This window comes from Aegilops tauschii, chromosome 7 (genome assembly GCF_002575655.3).
Source record: "Aegilops tauschii subsp. strangulata cultivar AL8/78 chromosome 7, Aet v6.0, whole genome shotgun sequence".
Classification (NCBI taxonomy): Eukaryota; Viridiplantae; Streptophyta; class Magnoliopsida; order Poales; family Poaceae; genus Aegilops; species Aegilops tauschii.
This window is the reverse complement of record NC_053041.3, coordinates 598,293,606-598,309,039: the sequence shown is the minus strand read 5'-3', so window position 1 is coordinate 598,309,039 and position 15,434 is coordinate 598,293,606. Positions and strand designations below refer to the sequence as shown.

The 15,434-nt window shown below is 46.5% G+C and overlaps 1 protein-coding gene across 2 annotated transcripts; it reads right to left on the bottom strand.

Moving 5' to 3' along the window:
• Window positions 1-2,327: 2,327 nt before the first annotated feature.
• On the bottom strand, window positions 2,328-4,092 carry LOC109753208 (aspartyl protease family protein At5g10770). 2 transcript variants are annotated; one of them, XM_020312125.4, is made up of 2 exons: window positions 3,930-4,092; window positions 2,328-3,822 (listed from the first exon to the last, which is right to left on the bottom strand). In XM_020312125.4, exons 1-2 carry the CDS (start codon window positions 4,075-4,077, stop codon window positions 2,588-2,590), a joined length of 1,383 nt encoding a protein of 460 aa, XP_020167714.1. In that variant the 5' UTR covers window positions 4,078-4,092; the 3' UTR covers window positions 2,328-2,587. The 2 variants fall into 2 exon arrangements, with proteins under 2 accessions (XP_020167714.1, XP_020167715.1); XM_020312126.4 differs by having other exon boundaries at window positions 2,328-3,819.
• Window positions 4,093-15,434: the final 11,342 nt, after the last annotated feature.

Below are 15,434 nucleotides of genomic sequence, written 5' to 3'. Positions count from 1 at the left end.
TATTCTTCATAACATGCATCACGTCGATTGCAGAGCGGACATCTAGGACTTTCCAATATTCTAGCTCCCAAAATATAGATTTCTTCTTCCACATGGGTGCGTGCCCGTCAACTCCCCGCGGAACTGATTGTCCGCCAGGACCCTTTCCAAAGATGACTTTCAAATCCTTGACCATATCAAATATCTCAGCACCAGTACGTTCCGCAGGCTTCGGTCGGTGATCTGCCTTGCCGTTGAAATGCTTGCCTTTCTTTCTTACATTATGATTTCGGGGAAGAAATCGACGATGACCCAGGTACACGTTCTTCTTACAATTAACCAAACGTACACTTTCAGTCTCATGTAAGCAGTGCGTGCATGCATTGTATCCCTTATTTGTCTGTCCCGAAAGGTTACTGAGAGCAGGCCAATCGTTGATGGTTACAAAAAGCAACGCTCGTAGGTCAAATTCCTCTCCTTTGTGCTCATCCCAGACACGTACACCAGGTCTGGCCCACAACTGTAAAAGTTCATCAACTAATGGCCTTAGGTACACATCGATGTCGTTCCCGGGTTGCTTTGGACCTTGGATGAGCACTGGCATCATAATGAACTTACGCTTCATGCACAACCAAGGAGGAAGGTTGTAGATGCATAGAGTCACGGGCCAGGTGCTATGGCTGGAGCTCTGCTCGCCAAAAGGATTCATGCCATCAGTACTTAGACCAAATCTTATGTTCCTTGCGTCAGCTGCAAAATCTTTGAACACTCTGTCGATCTTTCTCCATTGCGTTCCATCAGTGGTGTGTCTCAACTCCCCGTCGGACTTACGGTCCTCTTTGTGCCATCGCAACGACTTGGCATGCTTTTTGTTCCTGAACAGACGTTTCAACCGTGGTATTATAGGAGCATACCACATCACCTTGGCGGGAACCCTCTTCCTAGGTTTCTCGCCCTCAACATCGTCACCAGGGTCATCGCCTCTGATCTTATAACGCAATGCAGTGCATACAGGGCATTCATTCAAATTCTCGTATTCACCGCGGTAGAGGATGCAGTCGTTAATGCATGCATGTATCTTCAGAACCTCTAAACCTAGAGGGCAGACAACCTTCTTTGCTTCGTACGTACTGGCGGGCAACTCGTTATTCTTCGGAAACATATTCTTCAACATTTTCAGCAAATTTTCAAATGATGAGTCACCTACACCTTCCTGTGCCTTCCATTTTAGCAAATCCAGTGTGCAGCCCAGCTTTTTCAGACTATTATCGCATCCTAGATACAACGACTTTTTGTGATCCTCTAACATGCGATCCAAATTCTCCCTATCCTTGTCAGTTTCGCAGCGTCTCCGTGCATCAGCAATGGTCCGACCAAGATCATCAGCGGGCTCATCATGTGCCTCTTCTTCACCTTCACCTAACCCTTCCCCACCTTCAGCATCATCCTCCATGAAAGTATCACCGAAATGATCATGATAGTTGTCATCGATATCATCCCCTTCTTCATCTTCTTCCATTCTAACCCCTCTTTCTCCATGCTTGGTCCAACAATTATAGCTTCGCATGAAACCGTGCCGAAGCAGGTGCATGTGAACGTCTTTTGAGGAGGAGTAACCCTTCTGATTCTTACAGACAGCACATGGACAGATAATAAAACCTTGCTGCTTGTTCGCATTTGCCACTATGAGGAAATCTTTCAAACCCGTAGTGAACTCGCCGGAGAGTCGGGGACCGTACATCCATTGCCGATTCATCTGCATTATTATTATATAAAGTATATAATTAACCATCATGCATTTGTTAAACTAACTAGCTAGAAATAATACAAATTAAACAATGAACTACACACATGCATATTTTATCAATGACACATGAAAGGTTCAAGTTGCTAACCGCGATCGCGGAGGAAAAATAAATGAGAAAGCTCAAGTGTGGCTCGGACACTTCATATCATGTTTGTTTCAGGCTCTCGGGCATTTCATCGAACACCTTGTGTGCATAGGAGGAACCAAAAGCAAACCCACCACCCCCTTCTGAAAATTGTGAAGTGAGCTGAGTGAAGTGAAGTGAGCTGAGTCCTATATATAGGGATGGGCCTTTAGTCCCGGTTGGCCTGGCCAACCGCGACTAAAGGCCTTCGGGGACCTTTAGTCCCGGTTGGCCAGGCCAACCGGGACTAAAGCCCCTCCCGTCCGCCAGCCGTCGACCGAGCGCGCTGGGCCCAGATAGTTGGTCGTGGGTCTCCTCCCAAACCGCGACTAAAGACCCCTTTTGTCGCGGTTCGATTATTTTGGGGACTAATGGGGGCGTATGGAAGCCTCTTTTTCTACTAGTGCGGGGTGCTAATTTCAGGGATTTGAAGTTCAAGGTTTATTTTGAGACTTTTTCCCTACCCGAAAATAGTTACAAGTATGTTTTGGTTGGTACTCCTAGTTTGCACGCTTGCGTCACGTTGCAACGACAGTTGAAGTACTATAGGTCTATAGCGCTGATGCTTTGGCCCCACTTCACGTACTATGTCACTTTTACTATAGCTCGCTGCAGCAAACAAGTATACAACGAGCTGGTGACCCCAATAGTATCAACGGTCTCCTTGTGCGCGCCGATCAGCATGCGCCAGCCTTGAACCCCACGGCGCCGCCGCCGACGTCGTAGAGCACCTCGATCGTCCGCTGCTGCACGTTGCCGATGATGCCAAGGGAGCTGTCATCGCTGTTGGCCGCGAAGGCGAGGCAGCTGTCCAGAATGATCCCGTCGGTGGCGAGGTCGACGACGACACCCCCGGAGAACACTAGTGCGACGCTCGGTATGTTGATGGGGGACTGGCCGCTGAAGTTGAAGCATGTGTCGAAGATGCCCATGGGCTGCGCCGGCGGGTACTGCTTCATGCCGGCCTTGAACGCCGCCGACAGCGCAGAGTACGCGGTCGGCGGCAGCCGCGTGATGATTGTGCCGGAGTCCATGATCGACTTGGCGGAGAAGACCGAGGCGGGTATGTTGAGCTGCCTGCCTCCTACCCTGATGGCCTCAAGGAGCACACCGTAGTAGGCCGGGGCACTGCTCCTCAGCATCTGTGTCTTGGCGAAACCCGAGGTTGCTGCGCCGAGGGTGAGGAACCCAGACGAGTCCGGAGTCGGTGGGAGGCAGTACGAGAAGGCCTTGCCTAAGGTCCCCGCGGTCTGGGTGGCGAGCGACTGAGCGCCGCCGCCGAGCCCCATGAGCCCATCGGTCTGGTCTTCGAGAAGATTGCCTGACTCAGACTGGCTGCATCCGAACTGGAAGTAGCTGACGGAGCTCGAGCCCAGCGTGAGCTTGTCGGAGCTGTAGGTCCCGGTCCCGCTCGAACCGTCGCCATATTTGACAATGTACTGGCACTGGGAGCCGGAGGAGCAGCCGTTCCCCTGCTGGCTCTGACGGAGCTGCGTGCAGGCGGAGGAGCTGCAGGGGAACGCGGAGTAGGTGCTCGACGAGCTGGGGTCGAAGAGCGAGTCGGCCTGGGTGTGGCACTGCGAGCACGGCTTGCACTGCACCCAGGACACGTCGCTGCCAGTGTCGATGAGCATGGTCTGGGTCATGGCCGGCGAGCCGATGCCGACGGTGATCAAGTACTCCAGTGTGCCCAGGGAGGTGCCCAGCGTGGTCGGCACGGTAACGTCCGATTGCTCCACGTCACCCGCGCCACCCATGACGCCGGAGTACTTCCGTGTGATGTAGGCGGCCCGGAACTGGTCACGACGGAGCATCTCCTCCAAGGTCGGCGCCTCCGTGGAGGGCACGGGGGAGCACGGGCCGTGCCGGTGGTGCAACGGCACCGTGACGCCGCCGGATGATGAACTCACTGCTGAAACAACCCAGTTAGGTACACACGATTAAAAATGTGCTTAAAATAATACTACTTATTAACCAATTGAACTGCATGCAGGTGCGTTCATGGATAAGTCACTACACCTTTGGGCTGGGAGCAGTTGACGGTGGCAGATTTGAGAGAGCCAGCGTGCAGAACCTTGTAGCTGCGAAGATTGTCCCCTCCGTGAGCAACGAGAGTGTGAAGATAAGTGCACAGCAGGAGCAGCAGAAACTTCGGAATAGATGCCATGGCTGAGATGCTGTGAGCTGCAGCTTCAGAATGCGAGCCCTGCTTTTATAGGCAGTCATAGAAATAAAAGTTGGAAGTAATATCGTATGATTCGATTGTGAAAACAAGCATTGTATTATTGGACAAAATGTGTGGTGAACGTACGTCAGAATCGAATAAGGCGAATCCTAACCAGTTGAGCGCGCATCGCGAATCACTGCTGTTGCGAGCCCTTGCATGTGTGTGGTCTTTTCTCTCCGCGAGTGTAGACACATGCATGTCTTACATCAACACATGCATGGCCTGCATTATCTTCCCTCTCTCCTCCAACTCCAGCACTTTTCATTTCTTTTGACAATTTAGATGGTACATATCTTTAAAACCAAAAAATTATTTTCAAAACTTTTTACATACTTGAACTCATGGCGTCAAGCCCTTTAGGGAGGAGACGTCCCCGTCGACGACGAGGTGTCTACGATGACTTCGTAAATTTCAAGGTGATATGCCAGCTCAGTCTTTCAAATGTGCTCATAGGGGTAGGGTGTGCGTGTGTGCGTTTATAGGGGTGAGTGTATGCGCGTGTATATAAGTGCTTGCGTCTGTACTGTGTTAAAAAAAGAACAAGTTCAGTTATGGATACATTTGAAACACATTTTTTTAAACTTTGCTTTAAACAATGAAGAACTTCTCATTTTTATTGTAAAGTGCTAAATAAATAGAATCAAATGCTGATGAACTTTCTGAATAGTGGGTCTGCACTTTATTAGAAATATGAAAGAACTTTGCTAGAGAGTGTATCTGGAACCAAAGAACTTATAGATAGCTTGGCTGAATTTCATGAAAAGTTTATGGAACTTTTTTGAGCCACACACAATTTAATTTTACCTTGGGCTCACATTTTAATTTAAAATATATTGATATTGGACTTGTTTTGTAGAGCTGACCGTGAAAAACTCAAATACATAAGTGAATTTAAATTTGAACAATTTATTTAGTGAAATATTTATTTATCCTGTAGTTTTGTTTGAAGAGGCGATGGACATGGAGTAACCGCAGCATGCATGTGGGCCAAGGGAATGCACTGCATGGCTGTGGAGTAACTGCAGCATGCATGTGGACATGGAGTAGCGGCAGCATGCAGGTGGGGCAGGTTGATTGAACAGGACCTTAGATGGAGGGCTAGGATACAGGTTGCACGCGCAACTAGTTAGGAAAAATCTACTTCCCGTCGGAATGCTTGTGAGAACATGCATTGTAGTATTATTGAAGACTATATTTATTGAGTCGGCGGAGCGTGACGTGGGTTCATACGGCAACTTACTAATTTCCCTGTGGTGTGTTCTCGCAAAAAAAAAAAATCCCTGTGGTGTGGGAAAGATTGATTGAAGAGTACAAAACGATGATGGGACGTATTTCAAACCGTATGCGGATTCTTTCCTGCCTGCGAATGCGACCTCCGGCCGGGGTGGTTTTCAACTGGGCAGATAATGCCGCCGTCCGTGCGCGTGCGCGCTTTTGTCCGAGTACGAGAGCCCGGCCAGAGGGAGCGACGCTGGTAGCAACACCGGACTCGGACTTCACCTCGCGTGAGAACGCAGAGTACGAGAGCCCGGCCGGCCGGAGCAAGTATCCGACGTACCCCGGCCGCCCGTTTTGCTTCTCGGTCGATCGGCGAGGTATTGCGGCGTGCTAGCGTGGGAAAACGGGGCGTGCGTCACATCGTACCGCAGCGACAACGTACGGCGGGGTTGCTGTCTCCGTGGAATTCGTGCGACTGCATGCCCTGGGCTCTCGGTCGAGCTCAGCCGTGTGGCGTGGCGTGGCTTCGGCTGCACCCGATCGTGTATGCGTGGGGTTCGATTGGCTGGCACCGAGGGCGGGGCCGGAGACCTGCGCCGTCGACTGGAGGCAGCGATGTGCGGCGTCCGGAAGCGAGCGGAGCTCCTTGGTACTTGGTAGGCATGCGGCGTCTTGCTCCGTCGCTCTTTTTTTTCACGATAATACGTGTCTCGGTTTATATCGCAAGGATCATACAGTAGTACAAAGTACATACAGATCAGATAACTGAACAAATAGCAGAATGTTAGGCTTGGCAAAAAAAAGCCAAGAAATAAAATTACAAACAAGACGATAAAAATCTGAGCTTGACATCAATACCCGTCACCTACATCTGGCACCATCACAACAGCCACAAAAGGGAAAAAAAAATAACGGATCACCTCTACACCCGATCTCGACGCGGCTCCATCGTTGATATGCAGCTTTGCGGACCTCCAAGGTGGCTCCCCAAAGGTGAAACTATTACCGTTGACGAATCAGACCGAGGCAACAACCCGGACACATCATCGAACTCCAGATCTGGCCCCTCACATGACTAAGAAAGTTGGAAACCATACCTACCATCCACGTACCACGAACCTAGCACACGGTCCACCGTTTTCCATACGCCGCCGATGCAGACCACACTCAGCATCCGCTCCTGGACTACCTCCCAAGCTCCGCGCCGACGCTGGAGCAAACGCCATCGCAGCGATGGAGCCCAAGGACATAGGTCCACCACAAGGATGCCACCGTCGCTGCACCATCCTTGCTTGAATTGATTGGATTCTAAATCCATCCCCAACCATAGAACCAATCACCTCGTCGGAGTAGGATGAGCTCGCCAAGCACACCGTCCCCGAGAGCCACCACCGGCTCCTCTCCCCTTTCCAGCACCACCGCTGTGAGAGGCCCTTCCTGTTGTTCTTCTGCCTACTTCCTCATCACATTCCTCCTCCCCTTGTTTGAAGTTGGTTGATGCTAGATCTGGACTACTATTCAAGACAACTCCAACCCATTTTTGATGTCATTTATGTGTGCCTTAAAATTATACAAGTAGATGCTCAGGTAGGATCTCTACCTTTTGGTACTGATTTTACACTCCATAGTAAAAAAAAAAGTTTTATTATTATTATTATTAGCATATAGTATGTCTGATAACAAAGTAACAAAATACAGCCAACCATTTTGTGTTAGATATTGATAATTCGATGTAGTGCGAGGAGAGAATCATTTTGCTGCACCTACGTTTCATTGATATGTCATCAGTCTGATTAATTTTGACACTGTGCTAAAAATATAGCAGCTAACGGTCTTGTGTTAGATACTGATGAAATTCAAAAAATGGAATTATTGGTATACGAAGCATATATTTGGAGGCATATAATATAGTTTCATGGATGAAGTTCCATTGAATGATAAAATACACTTTAACTTCACATGCGAAAGTGTCAAAACAGTATACTTTTTTTGGTAGTCAAACTATATTACATCTTGCATTGTTGAGAAATATATGCATTTTGTCGCCTATTATGTGAAATATTAGGGTCAATTTCTACTGCTGCTTCTTGTTTTTCGCAATAGCTTCGTTTTCAAGTCTACACTTTAACTTCTACAATCAAGTCTAGCAGTAGCTTCGTTTTCAAATATGTAAGGAATTACTTTCGAAAGGACACTACCTGCTACCTTATACATCTACTTGTTGAATGTTCAACTTTGCAAAATGCAGTGAACACCTATTCTGATGTTAGAACTGCTGTAGCGTCACTCTGTATATCTTGCTTGCATCTTGTCTGAATAAAGTTGAAAGTTAAGAACTAACTGAACCATACTGCTCCAGAGCAGGAACTAATTGAAACCATTTTTTTTTCAGTCAGTGAGAGAAAGGTACAGTGAGCTTTTCATATGTAAGTTACAAAAGTCAGCAAGGCATTCCTTCTTGCAGTTTGACGAACTAATGAGAAAACATGCCGAAGTTAACTGTTACTTGTGTGATTTGCTAAGATCAGTAAAATACATGCACACAAGAGCTGTAGTATATTTATATGGTTGCTAACTGAGCGTATGCATGCACATGTCTGAACTGAGAATATAGTTAAGCTCCTATTCCTGATTAGCTTAGAACATACATGTTCCCTTTTTTTTGCGAATGAATGCTTTGTCTGCATACTTATTTGAATAAAGTGCAAATAACAGGAAGAAATAGAACCATATTGCTTGGCAATCAGCAAGAAAGTTATTGTAGTTTATTTTGTTAGAGAAATAGATACACTTTGGTAGTATATGTTAAGATTGTCGGAACAAGTTCTCATACATATCTCTGGCCTCTGGGTAGTATATACTAAGGCCTTAGAGCATCTCTATCCGTTCGACCCCCAGGACGCTGAAAAAGCGCCGTCCGGGATCGAACCGGCGTTTACTTTCGGCGTGGGGGCGATTGCGTTTCCAGTCGTCGCCCCCAAATCGGCGCAAACTCGGCGATTTTTTATTCAAATTTGTACGAAAAAACCAGAAAACAAACAAACTACGCCTAGCCCTACTACGGCGCGGCCGCTGCCCGCCTTCTACGTGCCGAGGAGCCTGTAGAACTGGGTGTAGTCACCGCTGAAGGAAATATGCCCTAGAGGCAATAATAAAGTTGTTATTTATATTTCCTTATATCATGATAAATGTTTATTATTTATACTAGAATTGTATTAACCAGAAACTTAGTACATGTGTGAATACATAGACAAACAGAGTGTCACTAGTGTGCTTCTACTTGACTAGCTCGTTGAATCAAAGATGGTTAAGTTTCCTAGCCATAGACATGAGTTGTCATTTGATTAACGGGATCACATTATTAGATAATGATGTGATTGACTTGACCCATTCCGTTAGCTTAGCACTTGATCGTTTAGTTTATTGCTATTGCTTTCTTCATGACTTATACATGTTTCTATGACTATGAGATTATGCAACTCTTGAATACCGGAGGAACACTTAGTGTGCTATCAAACGTCACAACGTAATTGGGTGATTATAAAGACTAGAAGAACGTCCGTGCGTTGCAACAGGGCCACATTAACTTTAAGAGTTCAACATTAATATTCTCATACATATCATGTGACATTGGCGACTTTTTTTAGCATCAAATCCTCACACACACACTCTCTCCCTCCCTCTTCCTCACTCCTTCTCCCCATCTCCCTCTCTCTCTCTCTCTCTAACACACACACACATACCCATCTTATTGGGTACGAGACCATAATCCATCTATTTCATACACGCGCGCTAGTGCATAACAATATGGATTATGTGTATTATATTTGCCACCACAACTAAAGGAATTAATTTCATGTAAATCGGCCAGCCACAGCTCCAAGAATATGCGGAGGAGGTGGCCCGGGTCGGCGTCGGCGCCGTCCGGCACGGGCCACGGGCCCGCTTCCAAGTGCATCTGCGCGCCGGCAACCCACACCGGGTCCTTCAAGTGCCGCTTCCACCGCACCAACTCCCAGGGCCAGGGCCAGGGAAGCCGCCCTTCTTCGCCCCCTTCATCGGCCGCGGCACCCGGCCTCGCCATCCTCGAGAATCAAGAACGCTCAACAACAGAGAGGGAAGGAAAGATCATATACATGTCGTAAGAAAGGGAGTTTATTTACTGCTCCCTCGATGTATTGTTTCCTTTGTTTGAAGATTGATTACCATCCGTGAGTTAAGGTAAGGTTAATGTGATTGAGCGATTTTTCTGAATATCAAATATTTTTTTTTAATTAATGTGATTGAGTGATTTAAGGTAAGGTTAAGTAATTTAGATTTGATCTTTAGAGATTGTTCGTGATTGATTCTACATTACTAAATAACTTGCGCCAGTATGGAAAGTTCTGATCTGTTCAGGTTTCTTTCGTTGTGTGAGAGGGTGACGCGAAAATAAACCGATAAAGTGGGGGGAGGGGAAGGAAAAAATCTACGAAAAAAAACCAGCGAAGGTGGGAGGAGGTACAAAAAAACCATGGAAGGTGGGACGAAAAAAACCCTGGAAGCGAGACTATCAACTGCTCCATTATGAGTATAGATACTCTACAGGTGTCTCCGATGGTGTTTGTTGACTTGACATAGATCGAGATTAGGATTTGTCACTCCGAATATCGGAGAGGGAGTACAAAATAAAGCAAAACCTTACTTGTCTAATTATTTGTTCTAGCTGGTTCTTGGAGAGGAGAACGCAATGCAGGCCAGTCCAAAGAAATAGTACTATGGAAGACAGAAGCCATGTTGAATCTTGGAATCGAGAGGGCAAAGGGGGGTTGTGAAGCAATAGTTGTGGTGAATTAAGAAAACACAACAGATATTCAATAGGATATTGTAGAACAGAAGATATCGATAAGTAGATGGAGAGAAGAAGTGATTTGCAGAAAAAGATCATTTTTATTTCCAAATTTTAGAACTTTGTGAAAACGTGCAATTTGATTTGCTGGGAAGAAAATGACATGTTCTTTATTTAGATTGAAAGAAAGTACAATATAACATGTGATCCCATCCGGGAACAACAGTGTAGAACTTAAAATGCATGCATAACTACAACATCAATGAAAAGACACAGATGAAATGCTTTGTTCAACATAAATACAAATAGTAGCATAGAGAGAATCATGAGCATTGTTGCAACTATAAATGAAAGAAGCATGAGCACTTTTGCAGATTATTTGTGCAAGGTCCTACAAACAAAACCAAGAACTGAATGAGGTGTCCCTTAGCTTTAGCTATACTTGAAGGCAACAAATCTGCTAAGGAGCAAACTATCAAATACCTGCAGGTTTATCCGGATGGAATAGTTGAGGTCAGCCCGATATTGGTTCATGACATCAGCATAATCCATGCCTGGTCAGGCAGCACAACACGGTGAAATTGACACACGACAGTAAAAACAACAACAAATCAGTTATGTACTATAAATTATGGAGAATATAATAACACCAAGAATTCCCTGTTCATTCAATACTGAATTTTACCTGGGAATAACCATTATATAAAACTAAAGCACAACAGCACAAAAGGGCCTTACACCACTTGAATTTGGTGAAGTATAAAAAGCCAGAAAGTAAGTCACCGGAATCATTGTAATAATCCAATTGACTGCAGCCGAACTTGGAGAAGAATTTATTACTCTCTGGAACCGTAGAGTTTGTAGAGAGCAAGACAGGGCCATGATGTTCAGCTATTCTGCTATTTTCCTCCCCACCTCATAATCTTCTTTTCCAGCTGATGCAGGCTTGGTGATGGCCTGCTGCACATTCTGTGCAGCGTCAACATCACCTTCATGTAGTTTGACATTGGTCATCCGGGCTTTGCCTCGTTTTGAATGCATAAGGTAGATCATGAGCTGCAGGAATTGAGGCCAGATGAAACATCCACTGAGAAGACACAAATATGAAAAAGGCCCAAAATTAAGACATCCGCTATTTAGATTAGTGGCCCTAGGATAATGTGGTATTCCAAACAGAGGGTGACATTCTAGTACAGAGAAAGCATTGAACAGCGTCATACGAACGATTCCACGGATAACAAAATAGTATACACTTGCAGAGAACGATTCACAACATAACACATTGGCACATACTCTGGAAGACACCGGATAAGCAACACAGACGGGTACTACATCAAATTAAACCCAAAGTAGATTAACAGAAAGCATCGCATACTGGCGAGATCTTCATCGACATTGGAACTCCATCAAGAGAGCATGTACTCAGCCACGCAGGACGACGAAGCCGTCATCATTCACCGGATACGAGGAGTAATCTTTGTACTCAAATCTCTTCACGCCATCAGACGTATACTCTCCCCAGTATATCTCGTGCTCCTCTTCCAGCTTAGCTATGAAAGTGTCAAAATCTTCGGCGGGGAGCGGCTCATCAGTCGATTCCTCTTACCCCTGCTTTTGCTTCGAGATCTTGCCTGCCTCAGAGAAGCCGGCGTCTGCCTCCGCCTTCTTGAAGGCCGCTTCTCCGTGGGAACTGCAGCCCTTGCGCGGATGGCCACGACCGGCCGCCGGAGCCTTCCTTTTGGTGCTGCGCTGGCCCTCCCCGCAGATGGCCGCGTCCTCCGCCTTGCTGCACGGATCCGGCTTGCCTGCTCCCTCTCCATGCTCCCATCCGTGCTCCCACTTCATCCTACGGCTGTTCTTTTCCCTTTTTCTTTTCTAATCTAATCATCTCCCCCCTGATTTTCAGGGGTGGGGCCGGGCCTTATTTTCTTCCAATCAAATCAAGCCACGTATGCGGGAGCACGGATGGGAGCATGGGAAGGGAGCAGGCAAGTCTCGTCCTGCACTGCTTGGGCGAAGACCCTCTACTGGCCATCGCTCCTTGGATCGGATCCAATCACCGGAGGCTGGACGGAAATCAGGGAACTTGTGGAGCGGCTGCTTCAATTTAGCACTCCCCACGGTCCGGGAAACCCTAGCAGCTCTGCTCCGTTCCGGAGATGGATTCCTTCTTCGTGTCGAATTCCTAGAAGAAGAAAAAAATTTAGGGATAGGAATTCCTAGATAAGGCAAGCCCGGTGCTCCTGTTCTTAATAGCCCGCAGGCTGGCGGCCCATTTAGCACTCCGGCTACCGGGGAAATCTATTCTGCCCATAGGTTTTTTTTGCGGGTGTCTGCCCATAGGATTTTCATTAGGGCTGCAGCAGCTGTAGTCCGGTCCCCTCGCCTTTGGCTGCCACCTAAACACTGAGAGGTGGAAGACCTCGCATCTTCAAAAGTTTTATGTTCTTCGTCTTCGTCTAGTGAACCTCGTATTTTGTAAAAAAAAAAGTACTCTCGTTCTTCTGGTCATGCCATGAACTTAGAGAGTTTTCTGTCCTCGTAGATCTGATTATTCAGATTTGATGAGTTTACATAAACTTTTTTTGTTGGTTTGATTATTTGTGGAGCTGAAATCTTATATTGACACCATAGTGAAGATATTGTGATCCGACGGTCTGCACGTCAAGGGGATCATCCCGGCCCAAGTATGTTCATCGATCAACGCTTTCCAGTTTTTGAATGGGCAACTCAAGGCACTTTAAAAACCATTCATAGTGACGGCTTGATGCGAGCAAGCGCTCTGTTGGCGTCAAGCGACACATAGTCGCCCCTGTTGGTGAAACGCACATGTGAGCAAGTGAGTGAAGGAAATATGCCCTAGAGGCAATAATAAAGTTGTTATTTATATTTCCTTGTATCATGATAAATGTTTATTATTCATGCTAGAATTGTATTAACCGGAAACTTAGTACATGTGTGAATACAGACAAACAGAGTGTCCCTAGTATGCCTCTACTTGACTAGCTCGTTGATCAAAGATGGTTAAGTTTCCTAACCATAGACATGTGTTGTCATTTGATGAACAGGATCACATCATTAGAGAATGATGTGATGGACAAGACCCATCCGTTAGCTTAGCATAATGATCATTTAGTTTTATTGCTATTGCTTTCTTCATGACTTATACATATTCCTCTGACTATGAGATTATGCAACTCCCGAATACTGGAGGAATACTTTGTATGCTATCAAACGTCACAACGTAACTGGGTGATTATAAAGATGCTCTACAGGTGTCTCCGAAGGTGTTTTTTGAGTTGGCATAGATCGAGATTAGGATTTGTCACTCCGTGTATCGGAGAGGTATCTCTGGGCCCTCTCGGTAATGCACATCACTATAAGCCTTGCAAGCAATGTGACTAATGTGTTAGTTAGGGGATGATGCATTACGGAACGAGTAAAGAGACTTGCCGGTAACGAGATTGAACTAGGTATGATGATACCGACGATCGAAACTCGGGCAAGTAACATACCGATGACAAAGGGAATGACGTATGTTGTTATGCGGTTTGACCGATAAAGATCTTCGTAGAATATGTAGGAGCCAATATGAGCATCCAGGTTCCGCTATTGGTTATTGGCCGGAGATGTGTCTCGGTCATGTCTACATAGTTCTCGAACCCGTAGGGTCCGCACGCTTAACGTTCGATGACGATTTGTATTATGAGTTATGCGATTTGATGACCGAAGTTTGTTCGGAGTCCCAGATGAGATCACGGACATGACGAGGAGTCTCGAAATGGTCGAGAGGTAAAGACTAATATATTGGACGATGGTATTCAGACGCCGGAAACGTTTCAGGACGTTTCAGATATTTATCGGGGAACCGAGGGGTTACCGGAACCCCCCGGGGAAGTTATGGGCCTTGATGGGCCATAAGGGAGTAGGAGAGGGAAGGCCACAAGGTGGCGCGTGCCCCTCCCCATGGCAGTTCTAATTGGACTAGGGGGAGGGGGCGCGGCCCCCTCTTTCCTTCCCCTCTCCCTCTCCTTCCCTCCTTCCCCCTCTTGGAATAGGAAAGGGGGGTGATTCCTACTAGGTTTGGAGTCCTAGTAGGACTCCCCCCCCTTGGCGCGCCTCCCCCTTGGCCGACCTCCTCCTCCCCCCTCCTTTATATACGTGGGCAGGAGGGCACCCCAAAGCACAAGAGACAATCTCTTAGCCGCGTGGTGCCCCCTCCATAGTTTAACACCTTGGTCATATCGTCGTAGTGCTTAGGCGAAGCCCTGCGCTGGTAACTTCATCATCACCGTCGCCATGCCATCGTGCTGACGAAACTCTCCCTCGTCCTCAACTAGATCAAGAGCTCGAGGGACGTCATCGTGTTGAACGTGTGCTGAACACGGAGGTGCCGTACGTTCGGTACTTGGATCGGTTGGATCGTGAAGACGTTCGACTACATCAACGATGCTACGATGGAGATCAAGGTGTCATGCCGGTGACGATGGAGATCATGACGGTGCTTTGGAGATGGAGATCAAAGGCACAAGATGACAATGGCCATATCATGTTACATATTTTGATTCCATGTGATGTTTATCTTTTATGCATCTTATTTTGCTTAGTACGGCGGTAGCATTATAAGATGATCCCTCACTAAATTTCAAGGTATAGGTGTTCTCCCTGAGTATGCACCGTTGCTACAGTTCATCGTGCCGAGACACCACGTGATGATCGGGTGTGATAAGCTCTACGTTCATATACAACGGGTGCAAGCCAGTTTTGCATGTGGAGAATACTCGGGTTAAACTTGACGAGCCTAGCATATGCAAATATGGCCTCAGAACACTGAGACCGAAAGGTCGAACTTGAATCATATAGTAAATATGATCAACATAGTGATGTTCACCATTGAAAACTACTCCATCTCACGTGATGATCAGACATGGTTTAGTTGATATGGATCACGTGATCATTTAGAAGACTAGAGGGATGTCTATCTAAGTGGGAGTTCTTAAGTAATATGATTAATTGAACTTAATTTATCATGAACTTAGTACCTAATAGTTTTTGCATGTCTATGTTGTTGTAGATCAATGGCCCGTGCTACCGTTCCTTTGAACTTTAATGCGTTCCTAGAGAAAGCTAAGTTGAAAGATGATGGTAGCAACTACACGGACTGGGTTCGTAACTTGAGGATTATCCTCATTGCTGCACAAAAGAATTACGTCCTAGAAACACCGGTAGGTGCAAGAGCCGCTGCAGGAGC

Excerpts from the sequence above, each read along its gene's own strand:
- LOC109753208 (XM_020312125.4), bottom strand. The coding sequence starts at position 4,077 with ATGGCATCTATTCCGAAGTTTCTGCTGCTCCTGCTGTGCACTTATCTT. Across the intron at positions 3,823-3,929 it reads CAACTGCTCCCAGCCCAAAG|CAGTGAGTTCATCATCCGGC; the intron begins GTGTAGTGACTT and ends GGGTTGTTTCAG.